This window comes from Ictalurus punctatus, chromosome 26 (genome assembly GCF_001660625.3).
Source record: "Ictalurus punctatus breed USDA103 chromosome 26, Coco_2.0, whole genome shotgun sequence".
NCBI classification, from domain to species: domain Eukaryota; kingdom Metazoa; phylum Chordata; class Actinopteri; order Siluriformes; family Ictaluridae; genus Ictalurus; species Ictalurus punctatus.
Window position 1 is genome coordinate 3,484,986 of NC_030441.2, and position 13,909 is coordinate 3,498,894.

General features: G+C 40.2%; 1 protein-coding gene across 5 annotated transcripts in view; it reads left to right on the top strand.

Moving 5' to 3' along the window:
- The window catches only part of fn1b (fibronectin 1b), a 36,615-nt gene that overhangs the window by 9,428 nt on the left and 13,278 nt on the right, over positions 1–13,909 (top strand). For all 5 annotated transcript variants that reach the window (XM_017457249.3, XM_017457251.3, XM_017457254.3 and 2 more), the window contains exons 10-23: positions 547–699; positions 1,878–2,006; positions 2,312–2,452; positions 5,907–6,019; positions 7,001–7,169; positions 7,865–8,041; positions 8,596–8,724; positions 9,068–9,157; positions 9,253–9,447; positions 12,174–12,455; positions 12,539–12,805; positions 12,999–13,093; positions 13,356–13,524; positions 13,619–13,705. In XM_017457249.3, the coding sequence (XP_017312738.1) occupies positions 547–699; positions 1,878–2,006; positions 2,312–2,452; positions 5,907–6,019; positions 7,001–7,169; positions 7,865–8,041; positions 8,596–8,724; positions 9,068–9,157; positions 9,253–9,447; positions 12,174–12,455; positions 12,539–12,805; positions 12,999–13,093; positions 13,356–13,524; positions 13,619–13,705 (2,196 nt within the window). The remainder of the gene's footprint in view (positions 1–546; positions 700–1,877; positions 2,007–2,311; positions 2,453–5,906; positions 6,020–7,000; positions 7,170–7,864; positions 8,042–8,595; positions 8,725–9,067; positions 9,158–9,252; positions 9,448–12,173; positions 12,456–12,538; positions 12,806–12,998; positions 13,094–13,355; positions 13,525–13,618; positions 13,706–13,909) is intronic.

Genomic DNA, 13,909 nt, shown 5'->3' on the forward strand with positions numbered 1-13,909 from the left:
TGTACACAGTTTACCTGCGTAAAGGTAGTATATTTGATTTAGACTGGATACTAAATACACACTCTAACAGGCATGATGGGACACAGCTGGCCAGCCAGACTCTTGCACTGAATCATCCTTTTTGTCTGAATCTCTGCCATGAGGTTTGGTTTTATAGACGCAAATAGCTTTTTCATGAAGGCAGCCACGCCGGAGTCCAGGTCGTCAAAACCCGAGTGCAGGATTTAAGGGTCATTATGTAATTATGAGAGGGAATCTTTATGAGCACATAATAATTGGCTATAACTAGTTGCTGATTTGTAGCTGTCTTGGCCAGAGCTACGTGATCCACCCTTTTTTTTCTTTTTTTTTCTTTTTTTAAAGAAAACATGCTGAGATTTAGATGAGAACGAGATCAGAATCTAACACATGCACACACAAACACACACTCAGTACATAGCTGATATAGGACTTTGGTTTTTAAAAAAAAATTAATAATAAATGATGGGATAAAAAAAGCATAACATACGGTACACTAATCTCACTGAAATTCCTTGTGTTCTCCAGCTCATGAGGAAATTTGCACAGTAAATGACGTCATGTACCGCCTGGGTGATGAGTGGGACAAGCGCCATGACACCATGGGTCACATGATGCGCTGCAAGTGTGTTGGTAACGGCCGGGGCGAGTGGAGTTGCGTCGCCCACTCACAGATTCGAGGTGCAAACCCAAACCTGATTCTGTATTTAAATTGATTCTATAGCTAACAAAAACAGCTCATTTAATATTTGTTTAGCATTTGTAGCTACCTTAACACAAATGTTATACATGATTCAATTCTGTAGCTAACTAAGTACCAAGTATTTTTTGTTTACCTTAACCCTAAATTATTTGTATATTATCGTATTTATTTCTATTGCTATCATAGCTTACATTTTGTATATTATTATGTAGCCACAAAAATCCAAACTTTGTATTTATTTCTAGTGCTATCATAGCTTAAACTTCAGGTATTATTTTTTAGCTACTTTAAGCACATTTATTTCTATAGCTACCATAAAACTAATTTAGTTCTTATTCCCATAGCTACCATAGCTTAAAGTTTGTATTGTTTCATTCCTACCAAAACCCAAACTTCTACAGCTAGACTGTAGCTACTACATCCATGTACATGCATTGAAGTCTATATCTACCTTTAACTTGAACTTTGCAAATTATTTTATAGCTTATATTCGGATATTTTTCTATAGCTACTGTAACTCAAACTTTGTGTAGATACTGTAATATAAAATTCATGTATTATTTTATAGCTGCATCACAAACTTTGCATTTATTTTTACAGCTAACATAGCTTAAACTTTCTGTATATAATAGTATTAATTTTTATAGTTATAGATAACATAACCCAAACATTGTATTTATTTCTATAGCAACTGTTACCCAAACTTTATATTTATTCTCATAAATATAGATACCATATACTCAAACTTCATATTTTTATTTCGATAACTATAGTTACTCCGAATTTATTTCTATCACTATAGGTACCGTAACCCAAATGTTGTATATATTTATTTAACTGTAGCTACTGCAACCCAAACTTTGCATTTCTTTGTATAACTGAACCTACCATAACCCAAACGTAGTAATCATTTTTATCACTATACCTTATGTAACCCAAACTTTGTAATTATTTCTATAACTGTAGCTTCCATAAACCAAACTTTGTATTTATTTATATAACTGTAGCTACTGCAACCCAAACATCATATTTATTTCTATAGCTATAGCTTCTATAATCCAAATTTTTATATTTATTTCTAGAACTATAGCTACTATAGCCTAAATTTAGTAAAACTTCCAATGTTTTACTAAATACGGATGTTTTTGGCCATCAGATCAGTGTATTGTAGACGGACTCACATATGAAGTGGACCAGACGTTTGACAAGCGCCACAACGAGGGCTACATGATGAACTGCACATGCTTCGGTCAGGGCCGTGGCCGCTGGAAATGCGACGCTATCGGTAAGATACACTCTCTCCTTGTGTTCTTTATCATTTCCAGCGCCTGGAGACATTTTCATGCCAACCAGAGGTTTTCTTGTGCTGAGAAGTGCCTTGTTTAACTTTTTTTTTTCTTCTTCTTGCTTTTTACTAACATTCTAGAGAATAAAAGCTTACAGCTGTGTGGACTCAGACAGGAGGAGAAGTTTGAGAGCTTCTTTTGAAAATGTGCCAGTGCAGATGTTTCCCAGCCAGTTTGACAGCTCGAGGGGAAAAAAATAAGAGCATGTGCACTTTAGTAATATAAATATTTTCCAATCCCCCAGATCAGTGCCAAGAAGCCGAGACGAAAGTGTTCTATCAGATCGGTGAGACATGGGATAAAGTGAGCCACGGTGTCCGATACCGGTGTACCTGTTACGGAAACGGCATCGGAGAACATGCCTGCGAGCCTCTCGAGTCCAGGGGTGAGTTATAATGTGTACAATAATCGCGAAAATAATAACTAAATAACAGCTAAACAAAGGAAACTGTGGGAAAAGTGTTATGTTACAGAAGTTAAAATCCAGTGAGGGTTAATAGAACATAACCAGCATTCGTTTCTTCAGTTTCTGTGTAAAATGGGCGGAGCTAATCGTAGGTCGATGGCGCTCGTCTTTCCCACCAAGCTAATAGTCTCGTACAGATGGCTGTCAATCAAGCATACACATTAGAATATTCAGCCACGCCCATTCTACAGCTACTACTGCATTAGTACATGTCTGATTTTTTATAATTTTTTTAAAATAAAAAATCAGATACACACATTCATACTGTAGGGATGGGCATTTTTATTTCAGTGTAATGGAGTGTATTAGATCAAGTAGCAGCTTGCCAGTTTTACTCCTCTTGCTTGATGGATGGAACTTGGTGTCTTAAATGATTAAAAGCGAAGGCAAAGTTTGACACTCTCGAAACAAAAGATTCAGAGTTTCCTTCAGTATTTTTCAGGAAATATGTTTCACAGGAAGCTAGATTCAGAGAGGAGAGGGAGACTGGAAAACGTTACGTAAAACACGTTTGATCTACAGTTTGGACCCTATTCAGGTGTTGACGCTGTGAGTCCATATCCAATGGTTAATCAGAGTTTGTCTCGCATATAAAGGGTCAGCTGATCAATCATCTTCCCCTTTGATCACATCTTCAGAGTTTTGTTAAAGAGAACGTTTCCTCACATCTTCGTCGACCAAGCTGTTATAAAGAACTTTTGGGATTAGTTTATTCAACAAGTTAGACTTTGTCCAGACGTACATTTGAAGCACAAGGTGCTGCCAAACTGTGCTCAGACTCAAAGGTCATTTTTTTCTCTCTGTTTTTTTTTTTCCTTTTAAATTCATGTTAACTTCATTACATTGCCAGTGTACTGAGAAGTAACTATTCGTGAAAGGAGGTAGAAGGAGGGATGAAAGATGAAGAAAGAAAGAATAGAAAGAGGGAAAGGCAAAAGAAGAAAAAAAGGGTTATGGGTGAAAGAAAGAAAGAATGTGGGTTTAATAATAAAGTAAGAAAGAAAGGTTTTAAAAAAGGAAAGAAAGAAAGAGAATGAGTAAATAAGGACTGTAGTAAGTATGAGAGAAAGAACGAACGAAAGAAAGAAGGAGAATGGGGTTAAAGAAAGAAAGAGAAAGGTTTTAAGAAGGAAAGAAAGAAAGAGAATAAGTAAATAAGGACTGTAGTGAATATGAGAGAAAGAAAGAATGAAAGAAAGGAGAATGGGGTTAAAGAAAGAAAGAGAAAGGTTTTAAGAAGGAAAGAAAGAAAGAGAATAAGTAAATAAGGACTGTAGTGAATATGAGAGAAAGAAAGAATGAAAGAAAGGAGAATGGGGTTAAAGAAAGAAGGAGAAAGAAAGAATGAAAGATTTTAGGAATGAGAAAGGGAGAGAGAAAGGGGTTGAATTAAATTTTAAGAATGAAAGAGAATGGGGTTAAAGAAAGAACGAGAGAGAAAGAATGAAGATTTTAGGAATGAGAGAAAGATTTAAAGAAAGAAATGGGGTGGTATTGAATGAATGATTTTTTTTTTTTTAATGGATGGTCTTAATTAAAAAAGGAAGAGAAACAAAGAATAAAAAAGATTTTAAGTAAGAAAGAATGAACATAGGGAAGAAAGGGAGAGAGAAAGAATCAAATAAGGATTGAATAGCAACTAAGAAAGGATGAATATAAAAAGAAATAAAGAAATATGGAAAAGAATTGAGGCTAAGGAAAAGAAAGAAGGTTGGCATTAAGAAAGAAAGAGTTTAAATAAGGACGAAAGAAAAGAAGAAGTGTGGTGAAATAGAAAGAAAAAATATAAGAAAGAGAATGTAAGAAAGGAATAAAGGTGGTATTTTAATAAGAAAGGGAATAGAATAAGAAACGGGTGACTTTAAATAAATTTATAAAGAACGGAAGACGAAAACGGAGGAATAGATTTAAATAAGTAAAAATGAAAGACAGGAAGAATTGCGTGTTGACGGAAAGATGAAACGTGCGCGGTGCTTGCGTGCGACTGAGTCCAAGCTCTTCAGAGATGTGCTTTTAGATTGTGTTTATTCTTACACCAAGCTGAAATGGCCTGGTCTCCTCGGACACAGGGGTGTGTGTTGTGACCTGTACTGAGTCTAAAAGACTCACAGCTGCGAGATGACTAGAACAGTGCGTCATGTGTGAATGTGTGTGATCTGTAACGCTGACGAAGGACGGCTTTGAGGCTTTATTTACCGACTTAGTGTTGTGTGTTGTTTAGAAAAGGACATTCTGGTGATACTTGCTCAAGACAATACAAAAAAACAAAAATAATTCAAAGGTAATGAATAGATTTGGTAAAAATATAGATATAAAGGTATAATGGTAATAAAATAAAAATAGAAGTAATTTGAGAGGGGGTCCTGGACAGGCAGACAAGACGTCCCCTAGACGATCAGGGTTCTTAGGAGCATCATCGACCGCAGAGCCGGAAGAAGACGTGATGCCCCCCACCAAGCAACAAGGCGGAGCGATCTCCCCCACACAGCTGATGGGTGGCATCCCAAGGTGGAGCACATGAGCGAAGCAACAGCCACAGCAAAGCTGACGGCGGAGAAAAGCCCAAGGCAGAGCCAGAGGGGTGCGGCGTTCTCCACGGAGTTAGAGGGAGTGACGTCCTCCACAAACCCAGAGGGGGACGCGATGTTGTACACGAAGCAAGAAGGGAGCGCGATGCAGACCGCAAAGCAAGGGGGAGGAGCTGCATCCTGAGTGGAGCTGAATGACATCCTCAAAGGTGTGAGGAGGCGGAATGATGTCAAAGTGGTGCCGGGTGACTTATAGATGTCCGAGGCGGAGCAGGGAAATGGAGTGACTCCCAAGGCGAAGCTGCAATCTGTAGTGGCATCTTCTGCGGGGCAGAGGGGCAGGAGAACACCCTCAGTGAAGCAAGGAGGCAGAGTGACATCCAAAGTGGAGCAAGGAGGCAGAGTGACAGCCGAAGTGAAGCCAGGTGGCATACTGGTGTCCGAGGCAGAGCAGGGAGACGGGCTGACGCCCATGTCGAGGCTGTGGCATCTTCTGCGGGACAGAGGGGCAAAAGCATTCCTCTAACAAAGCAAGGAGGAAGAGTGACTCCCTCAGCGGAGCAACGAAACAGAGCAACGTCCATCGGGCCTAGCCATAAGGTGGTCTAGAAGGGCCCCAATGTGTTCTGTTTCTGCTGGAGTTGCTCACTCTGGGCCCTCACGCACTGAAACATATCTGCTGCATCCATTTTAGGTCAACTTTTCTGTCACGCAAAACCCGGCTTAAGACTTTATAACCAGCTAACTACAAATCTAGCTCCAGTTTGAATCCATAATAAAGATTTACAACTAGGTTTGTTGTAACCTAATACTAAATCTACGGTTCTTTATCTTTGTCTCACTAGTTCCAGTACGCGTGACCATCACGGAGACAGGAAACCAGCCCAACTCGCACCCCATCCAGTGGAACCCACCAGCATCAGCCCACATTACTCAGTACATCCTCAAGTGGAAAGTCGTAGGTTCACAATAACGTGGTTTAGTTTGATTGAAATGCCATGTAACAACCCCATGTAACCAGGTCTCTAAATCCACAGAAAGTGCGGTATTTGTAGTTACACAGTTTTATTATGGGATCCCTCAGGGTTCGGCATTTGGACCGGCATTTTTAAAAAATATATATATATATATTTATAAATTTTTCATGTAGAATGTACATACTGAAGCCTGATTTTTAAATCTGTACTATTGCTCAAATTGGACAGGGAAAATTTCACTTCTGTACACAAACATGTGAAAGAGATATTTGCATAGAGGTCCAGGAGTACGGTACGTTACGTGTTATCATGCGCAAACAAGCACACGGTCCTTGAACTTCACACACATGAGTTAGGAGAATTAAAGGCAGTTTGGTTGTAAAGAGGATTTGGAGTGTTTTGTAAAAGTTTAGGAGAGCTGCATTATTTCAGCCAGTGTTTGAAGATTTTTGTTGGACAAAACGCTTGTTCCTCTTTTAAATTCGAGTTAGCTTCATCAGCTATTTGTAAGAGATCAAAAAGAAATGAGAAATGAAAGACGAAAAAAGAAGAAAAGAAAGGATTTGAGTTTAAAGAAAATGAAATGAAAGAAATAAAGGTAGGGTGGGGTTAAGAAAGGAAGAAAGACGTGAAACAGAAAGAAAGGAATTGGGATAAATACATGAAAGAAGAGAAAGGTAGGATGGGGTTAAGAAAGAAAGACAGGAATTGGAATAAATGAGAGAAAGAAAGAAAGAAAAAGTTGGGATGAAAGAAAGAAAGACAGGATTGGGTTAAGAAAGAAGGGAATTGGAATAAAGAACGAAAGTGGATAAAGTAAGCAGTGGAAATAAGTGAGGAAAAAGAACGAGGATATTAGGAATGGAAGAAGAAAAGTAAGGGATTCAACAGAGGGAAGAGTGTAAAAGTGAAAGAGAGAGAAGAGTGAGTTCCCAATGCACTTGTGCTGTTGTTGTGAACAGAAGAACACGCGGACTCCGTGGAGAGAGGTCATCATCCCCAGCCACATCAACTCCTACACCATCTCCGGCCTGAAACCGGGCCTCACCTACGAGGGTCAGCTGATCAGCATCCTAAACTACGGTCACAGAGAGGTGACTCGCTTCGATTTCACCACTTCCTCTGGCTCACGTAAGTCACGCCCCTTTCCTGTCCTCCTCACAGCACTTTGCCATGTTCCCTACACTAGCACTGTAGCAAACAAGCTAACACTCAAACTAGCACTGTAGCAAACAAGCTAACACTCAAACCAGCACTGTAGCAAACAAGCTAACGCTCAAACTAGCACTGTAGCAAACAGTTTAATAGTTTAAGCACTGCTTAAACTAGTTCTGTAGCAAACAAGCTAATACTCAAACTAGCACTGTAGAAAACAAGCTAACACTCAAATTATCACTGTAGCAAACAAGCTAACGCTCAAACAAGCACTGTAGCAAACAAGCTAACGCTCAAACTAGCATTATAGCATTCAAGCTAACACGCAAACTAGCATTGTAGCAAACAAGCTAACGCTCAAACTAGTACCTTAGCAAACAAGCTAACGCTCAAACTAGCACTGTAGCAAACAAGCTAACACTCAAAGTAGTACCTTAGAAAAACAAGATAACGCTCAAACTAGCATTGTAGCAAACAAGCTAACACTCAAACTATCATTGTAGCAAACAAGCTAATGCTCAAACTAGCACTGTAGCAAACAAGCTAACACTCAGACTAGCATTATAGGAAATAAGCTAATCCCAGAAGTACTATTATAGTCAACTAGCCATTCCAGTAAACATGTTAACATGTGACAGCATGTTTAAGCCTTTTGCATTATTCATTTCCAGTGGTTCCTACGGAAGGTGTGACGACTCAGAACACTCGAGTGTTAGACACGTCTGAATCCATCACCGAGATCACATCCAGCAGTTTCGTTGTTTCCTGGACGTCAGCGTCTGAGACCATCTCCGGGTTCAGAGTGCAGTACGAACTCTCTGAGGAGGGAGCTGAGCCCACGGTGATCGGTAACGATAACGCTTCATAGCATTATAGTAAACAAGCTAACACACAAACTAGCGTTATAGTAAACAGGCTAACACACAAACTAGTGTTATAGTAAACAGGCTAACACACAAGCTAGCGTTATAGTAAACAGGCTAACACACAAACTAGCGTTATAGTAAACAGGCTAACACACAAACTAGCGTTATAGTAAACAGGATAACACACAAGCTAGCGTTATAGGAAACAGGCTAGCACACAAGCTAGAATTATAGTAAACAGGCGAACACAAAAACTAGTGTTATGGTAAACAGGATGACCCACAAGTTAGCGTTATAGGAAACAGGCTAGCACACAAGCTAGTTTTATAGTAAACAGGCGAACACACAAACTAGCGTTATAGTAAACAGGATAACACACAAGCTAGCGTTATAGGAAACAGGCTAGCACACAAGCTAGCATTATAGTAAACAGGCTAACACACAAACTAGTGTTATAGTATCAAAAACAAAAAAATGCTACTCTGACAGCAGTTTATCGGCTTGTCTTTTTCACCGGGTTTTGATGGTTTTTTCAGATCTCCCACGCACGAGCACATCAGTGAACATCGACAGACTCCTGCCAGGCCGAACGTACCACGTCCAGGTTTACGAAGTCGAGCCGGAAGGAGACACAAACCTCATCCTGACAACCACTCAGACCACTGGTACGGCTCAGTTATTTAGCTGTAGTTTAGACCTCCTTCCACTAGGGGGAGGTTTCAGTTTTAGATGCCAAAGCTAGCTACTAGCTAGAGCGTTACTATGCTACTTCGAATGTCCAAACCAATCAGTTTTGTTTGTGCTAGCTGTCAGTTAGGCAGCTGAACTGAACCGGTGAGCTGTCACATTCGAAAGGAAGATATTCAGTTAGCTTTCTGATGTAACGTTTTGGAATCGAGTTAGCGGTCGGTTAGCTCGTGAAGTAGCTACGTGCACTATGTCTGAGGAGAGCAGCTAACGTGAGAGAGGCTAACGTGTACTGTGTGGAATCGTGTTTGTAATTGTCAGCTCCCGATACGCCGAGCGATCACCGAGTTACGGAGGTTAGAGAAACATCCATCGTGATCTCCTGGACCAAACCACATGCGCCGATCACCGGTACGTTCTGCGCTTGCTTATTTCAGAAGGGTTCTGTTTATCCGTAACTCAAGACTGGAATTTTATTGTGTGTGTGTGTGTGTGTGTGTGTGTAGGTTACCGTGTGGTGTACACCCCGTCCGTTGAAGGCAGCAGCACTGAGCTGAACCTGCCTGAGACGGTGACCTCGGTGACCTTGGTTGACCTCCAGCCCGGACAGTCGTATAATGTCAGTATCTTCGCTGTGGAGGGAAACCTGGAGAGTGAAGCAGTGGTGCTGCAGGTCCGTACGGCCGGAGAGTCACAGCCCGGTGAGAGAGAGAGAGAGAGACACACACACACACACACACACACATACACACACACATACACACACATACACACACACACAGACATACAAACACATACACACACACACACATATACACACACACACACGCACACACAGACTTTCATACACACACACACACACACACACACACACAGAGGCACACACAGACATACAAACACATATACACTAGAGATGCACCGATACTAAATTTCTCAGCCGATACCGATAACCGATTATTCAGAGTGATATCGGCCGATACCGATAACCGATAGTTATGCCTTTTATATCTTATTTTAAATTAATAATAATTTATTCCACAATTCTGAAAGAAATGCAAATAAAAACTTTATTCTCTCCATTTCAACAAGTTTTTTTCACAGTAATTGGTCTCTTAAACAGAAAACATATACTCTAATTACCATTAACACATTAAATAAATTCTGAAGATTAAAGTGGGGAGGTATAAACACATACACACTTCCTCTTCTTTCATCTGTATTCTTTCTTCATTTTGTCACTCGTTAACATTTTCTTTATTTCTTTCTTCTTCTATCCCTTTTTTCTTTTGTAATCTTTCTTAGTTTTCATTCGTTTTATTTCTTTCTTTAATTGTTTCCCTCAATTTTTCTTTTTTATCTTTTTTTCTTTCTGTTATTCATTGACTTTCTTATTTCTTTCATTTTTTTACTCTCCCCCTTTCTTTCTTTTTTATTATCATCTATTTTTCTTTTTTCTTTTGTTTTTACTGTCTTATTTCTTTTCTTCCCTCTAATTTTTCCTTTTTCTTTCATTTTTACTCTCCCTTCTTTTTCTTTTTTTACCCTCTATTTTTCTTTCTTTCTTTGGTTCTTTCTTTTTTTATTAATTTACTTTCTTTTTCTTTTGTTTTTGCTCTCTCCTTTCTTTCTTTCCCTCTGATTTATTTGTTTTTCCTTTTTTCTTTCATTTTGCTCCCCTCCCTTTTTTTCTTTTGTATTCTTTCTTAATTTTTTTCATTCATTTCCTTTTTTTTACTTTCTTCCTTGTTTTCCTCAATTTTCCTTTTACGTTCCTTCTTATTTCTTTCATTTTTTTACTCTCTCCCTTTCTTTCCCTCTAATTTTTCCTTCCTCTTTCATTTTTATTCTCCCTTATTTTCCTTCTTTGTTTTTCTTTTTCATTCATTTACTTTCTTTATTTCTTTTGTTCCCTCTAATTTTTCTTTTTGATTACATTTTTACTCTCCCTTCTTTCTATATTTCATTTTACTCCCCTCCCTTTTTTTTCCCTTTCAAATCCTTTCTTCAGTTTTTCATTCGTTAACTGTCTGTCTGTCTTTCTTTCTTTTTGTTCCTTTCCTGCACTCCTTTCTGAACTGTATCACAGTTCTGCGCATGGGTTCATGCTTTAAGTTTTAATATTTTTGAGGTAATTCATACAAATAGGAAATAAAATAAATGGACTTTTGCAGCTTTAAAACTGGTTTCCTTCTTAAAAGCGACGTTGTGCACCAGGACTCTGTTCCCGTGCCGTATTAAATAACAACAAGGCCAAATCCAAAAATCCTAAAATGCTATCCCAGGAGCAACAGTTAAACATTTTTACACATTGGAAAGCATGATGTAAGCTCGGCATGTGCCGATTTAAATGCTTACCGCAGTAACTACTAATTTCCTATAAGGCGTAACAGCTTTTTTTCCCAGCATGCACTGGGCTCACACATACTTCCTCTCTTACATGCCAGTGTGCGCCAGGTTTCCCTGTGATTCACATTGTCCTGAAAAAGGAGTGCATTATAGGGCCACAACAGGACGTGTGTGTGTGTGTGTGTGTGTGTGTGTGTGTGTCTGTGTGTGTGTCTGTGTGTGTGTGTGTGTGTGAAATTATCAAGAAAAGGAACCAGAAAAAAAGAACACACACACACACACACACACACACTTGCACACACACTCCTGAAAGGAAAGCAGCCTCCTTGATTTTTTTCTCCATCACTCGTTCTTCATCTCTTTTGTTCTGTTTTGTTTTTGATGGATCTGAGAGAGTCTGTTCACATGAACCTTCCACAGCAGTGATGACGTGCTTCTCTGGAGGAAACGCGTTCATGTTGTTGAGGAAAGCTGCGTTGATGAACAGGGTGTTATTTGGACAGCATACACTAGGGGGCTTTCTGTGAGATTCAAACTTATTAGATCAGCTGAGTGAGTGCGTGATGGTGTGCTATAAGAAAAAGGATTTCTTTCTTTCATATTTTCTTCCATTCATTTAATTTCTTTCTTTTGTTTTTACTCTCCCTGTCATTTCTTTCTGTCTTTTGTTTGTTTGTTTGTTTATTCATTTTGTTTCTTCCGTATTTCTTTTTCTTTTTTGCTCTGATCTCTTTTGGGGTTTTATATATTTTTTATTTATATATCTTTCTTTCTTTCTTTCTTTCTTTTTTTTGCTTCATCTTCGTTTTAACTTTCTTTTCTCTTTTTTCTCATTTTCTTTCTTTTTTCTTTCATTTTTGCTCTCCATCATTCTTTTTTCTTTTCCATTCATTTTCTTTCTTTTTTCTTTCTTTTCCATTCTCTTTTTTTCATTCGTTTTCTTTCTTTCTTTTTCCAATCATATATAAACAATAAAGCATGACCTGTAACACGCTGAATACCAGCATCACGTTGGGATTGCCCTTTAACGTTGATGTTCATGTGAATAATTTCATGTGACGTCATATGACTCCGCCCTCAGAGGAAGTCCAGGCACCGACTGAGCTGCAGTTCTACGAGGTCACTGACGTGAAGATCACTATCACCTGGACCGGACCACCCAGCGAGGTGTCGGGCTACCGCGTGACCTACGAACCCGTGAGTTCGGACGGCCACTCAACCCAGAGGCCGCTAGCGCTCCCCACCACGCCCAACGCCTACGCCGAGATCACACACCTGCAGCCCGGCACCTTGTACCGCTTCTACGTGTACGCCGTCTACGGTGGAGCTGAGAGCCAGCCGCTGGTGGGCGAGAAGTCTACCCGTGAGTCTGCACACGTTCTCGTATGGTACTTATTTGTTATTTAGACAGTCCCATTGTTAACCTTTGACCTCTTGTTCCTTCAGGACCTGACGCTCCTACGGACCTGCGCTTCCCAGACGTGACAGAAGACACTGTTCTGGTGGTGTGGTCCGCCCCGCAGGCCCGTATCACCGGTTACCGCCTCTACATAACCACGGAGGACTCCACCTCTCCGACGCTGCTCAGAATCCGACCTGAAGAGACCCAGTACACCGTCCCGAACCTGCAGCCTGACACGATGTACACCGTCACACTGCACTCGGAGCACGGCAGCACACTGAGCGAGGGCGTCTCCGGAACTGTCACTACCAGTGAGTTCTCAATGAACATCCAGGGGAGGCTATGCTAGCTACCAGAGAGTCTTCCGTTTCCAAACACCTTGAGAAAAGAACATTATTACTTTCTTTTAGGCATGAGCAGTCTCTGTGGAATTAGCATATAAACGTTTGTGTTGCGAGTCAGTTCGTGTCATGTCTTGTGGTTTGTTTTTTTCCCGTTGCTCAGCTGTGCCGATTGGTAACGCCCCCCGTTTCTCCACGGACGTCACCGACAGCTCCATCATCATCTCCTGGACTCCTGTTCCTCGCTTCAGCTACAGGGTAAATACACAACATCACGTTCGAATTTTAGTTGCAGAGTCGTTTTTTTTTTTTTTACAAAGAATTAACCAACAAATCTGAGGAAAACGTTGATCTTCTCTACACATTTGTCACATGGTCTTGCCTGTATGCAAGGTCTTACCTAGCTAAATGATTAGTGTTGTTCATTAGCTAGCATATATGCATTGTTATGTGCTGTTTCCCAATTGCCAAGCAACAGCGTTGACGCAACTCGAACCACGTTTTGATTTGTTTAAATCAGATGTCGGTGAAGCCCAGTCAGGGCGGCGAGGCTCCCAGGGTCGTGACCTCCGACTCGGGAAGCATCTACATTTCAGGCCTGACCCCCGGCGTGGAGTACACCTACAGCCTGCAGCCCATCATCAACGGCCGCAAGCAGGGCAACGCTATCACGCGCAACGTTGTGACACGTAAGAAACCCGGATGAGAAGAGCGTGTAGGACAAGCGCAGGTGCGTTTGGTTCGAATGTTAACGCGTGTCTCGTGTCCTTGTTTGTTCTGTAGCGTTATCTCCACCGAGCGATCTGAATCTGGTCTCCAACCCCAACACGGGCGACCTCAGCGTACGCTGGCGTGAGAGCACGACGCCCGGTAAATACACACCTGTGTGTCTGCTGTTACTGTGGATGTTTAATCTTTTTTTTTGTTACGGTTTAGAAATGCAGTCAGAACTTTTTTGTTTGTTTGTTTTTATTTTTAGAATTACGCCTTTGTTTTTGTCATAGAAGCACCTTAAAACTTTTTTAATTTCTTTTTTTATTTTTAAAAATATTTTATAGTAACGTTTTGGCTTAA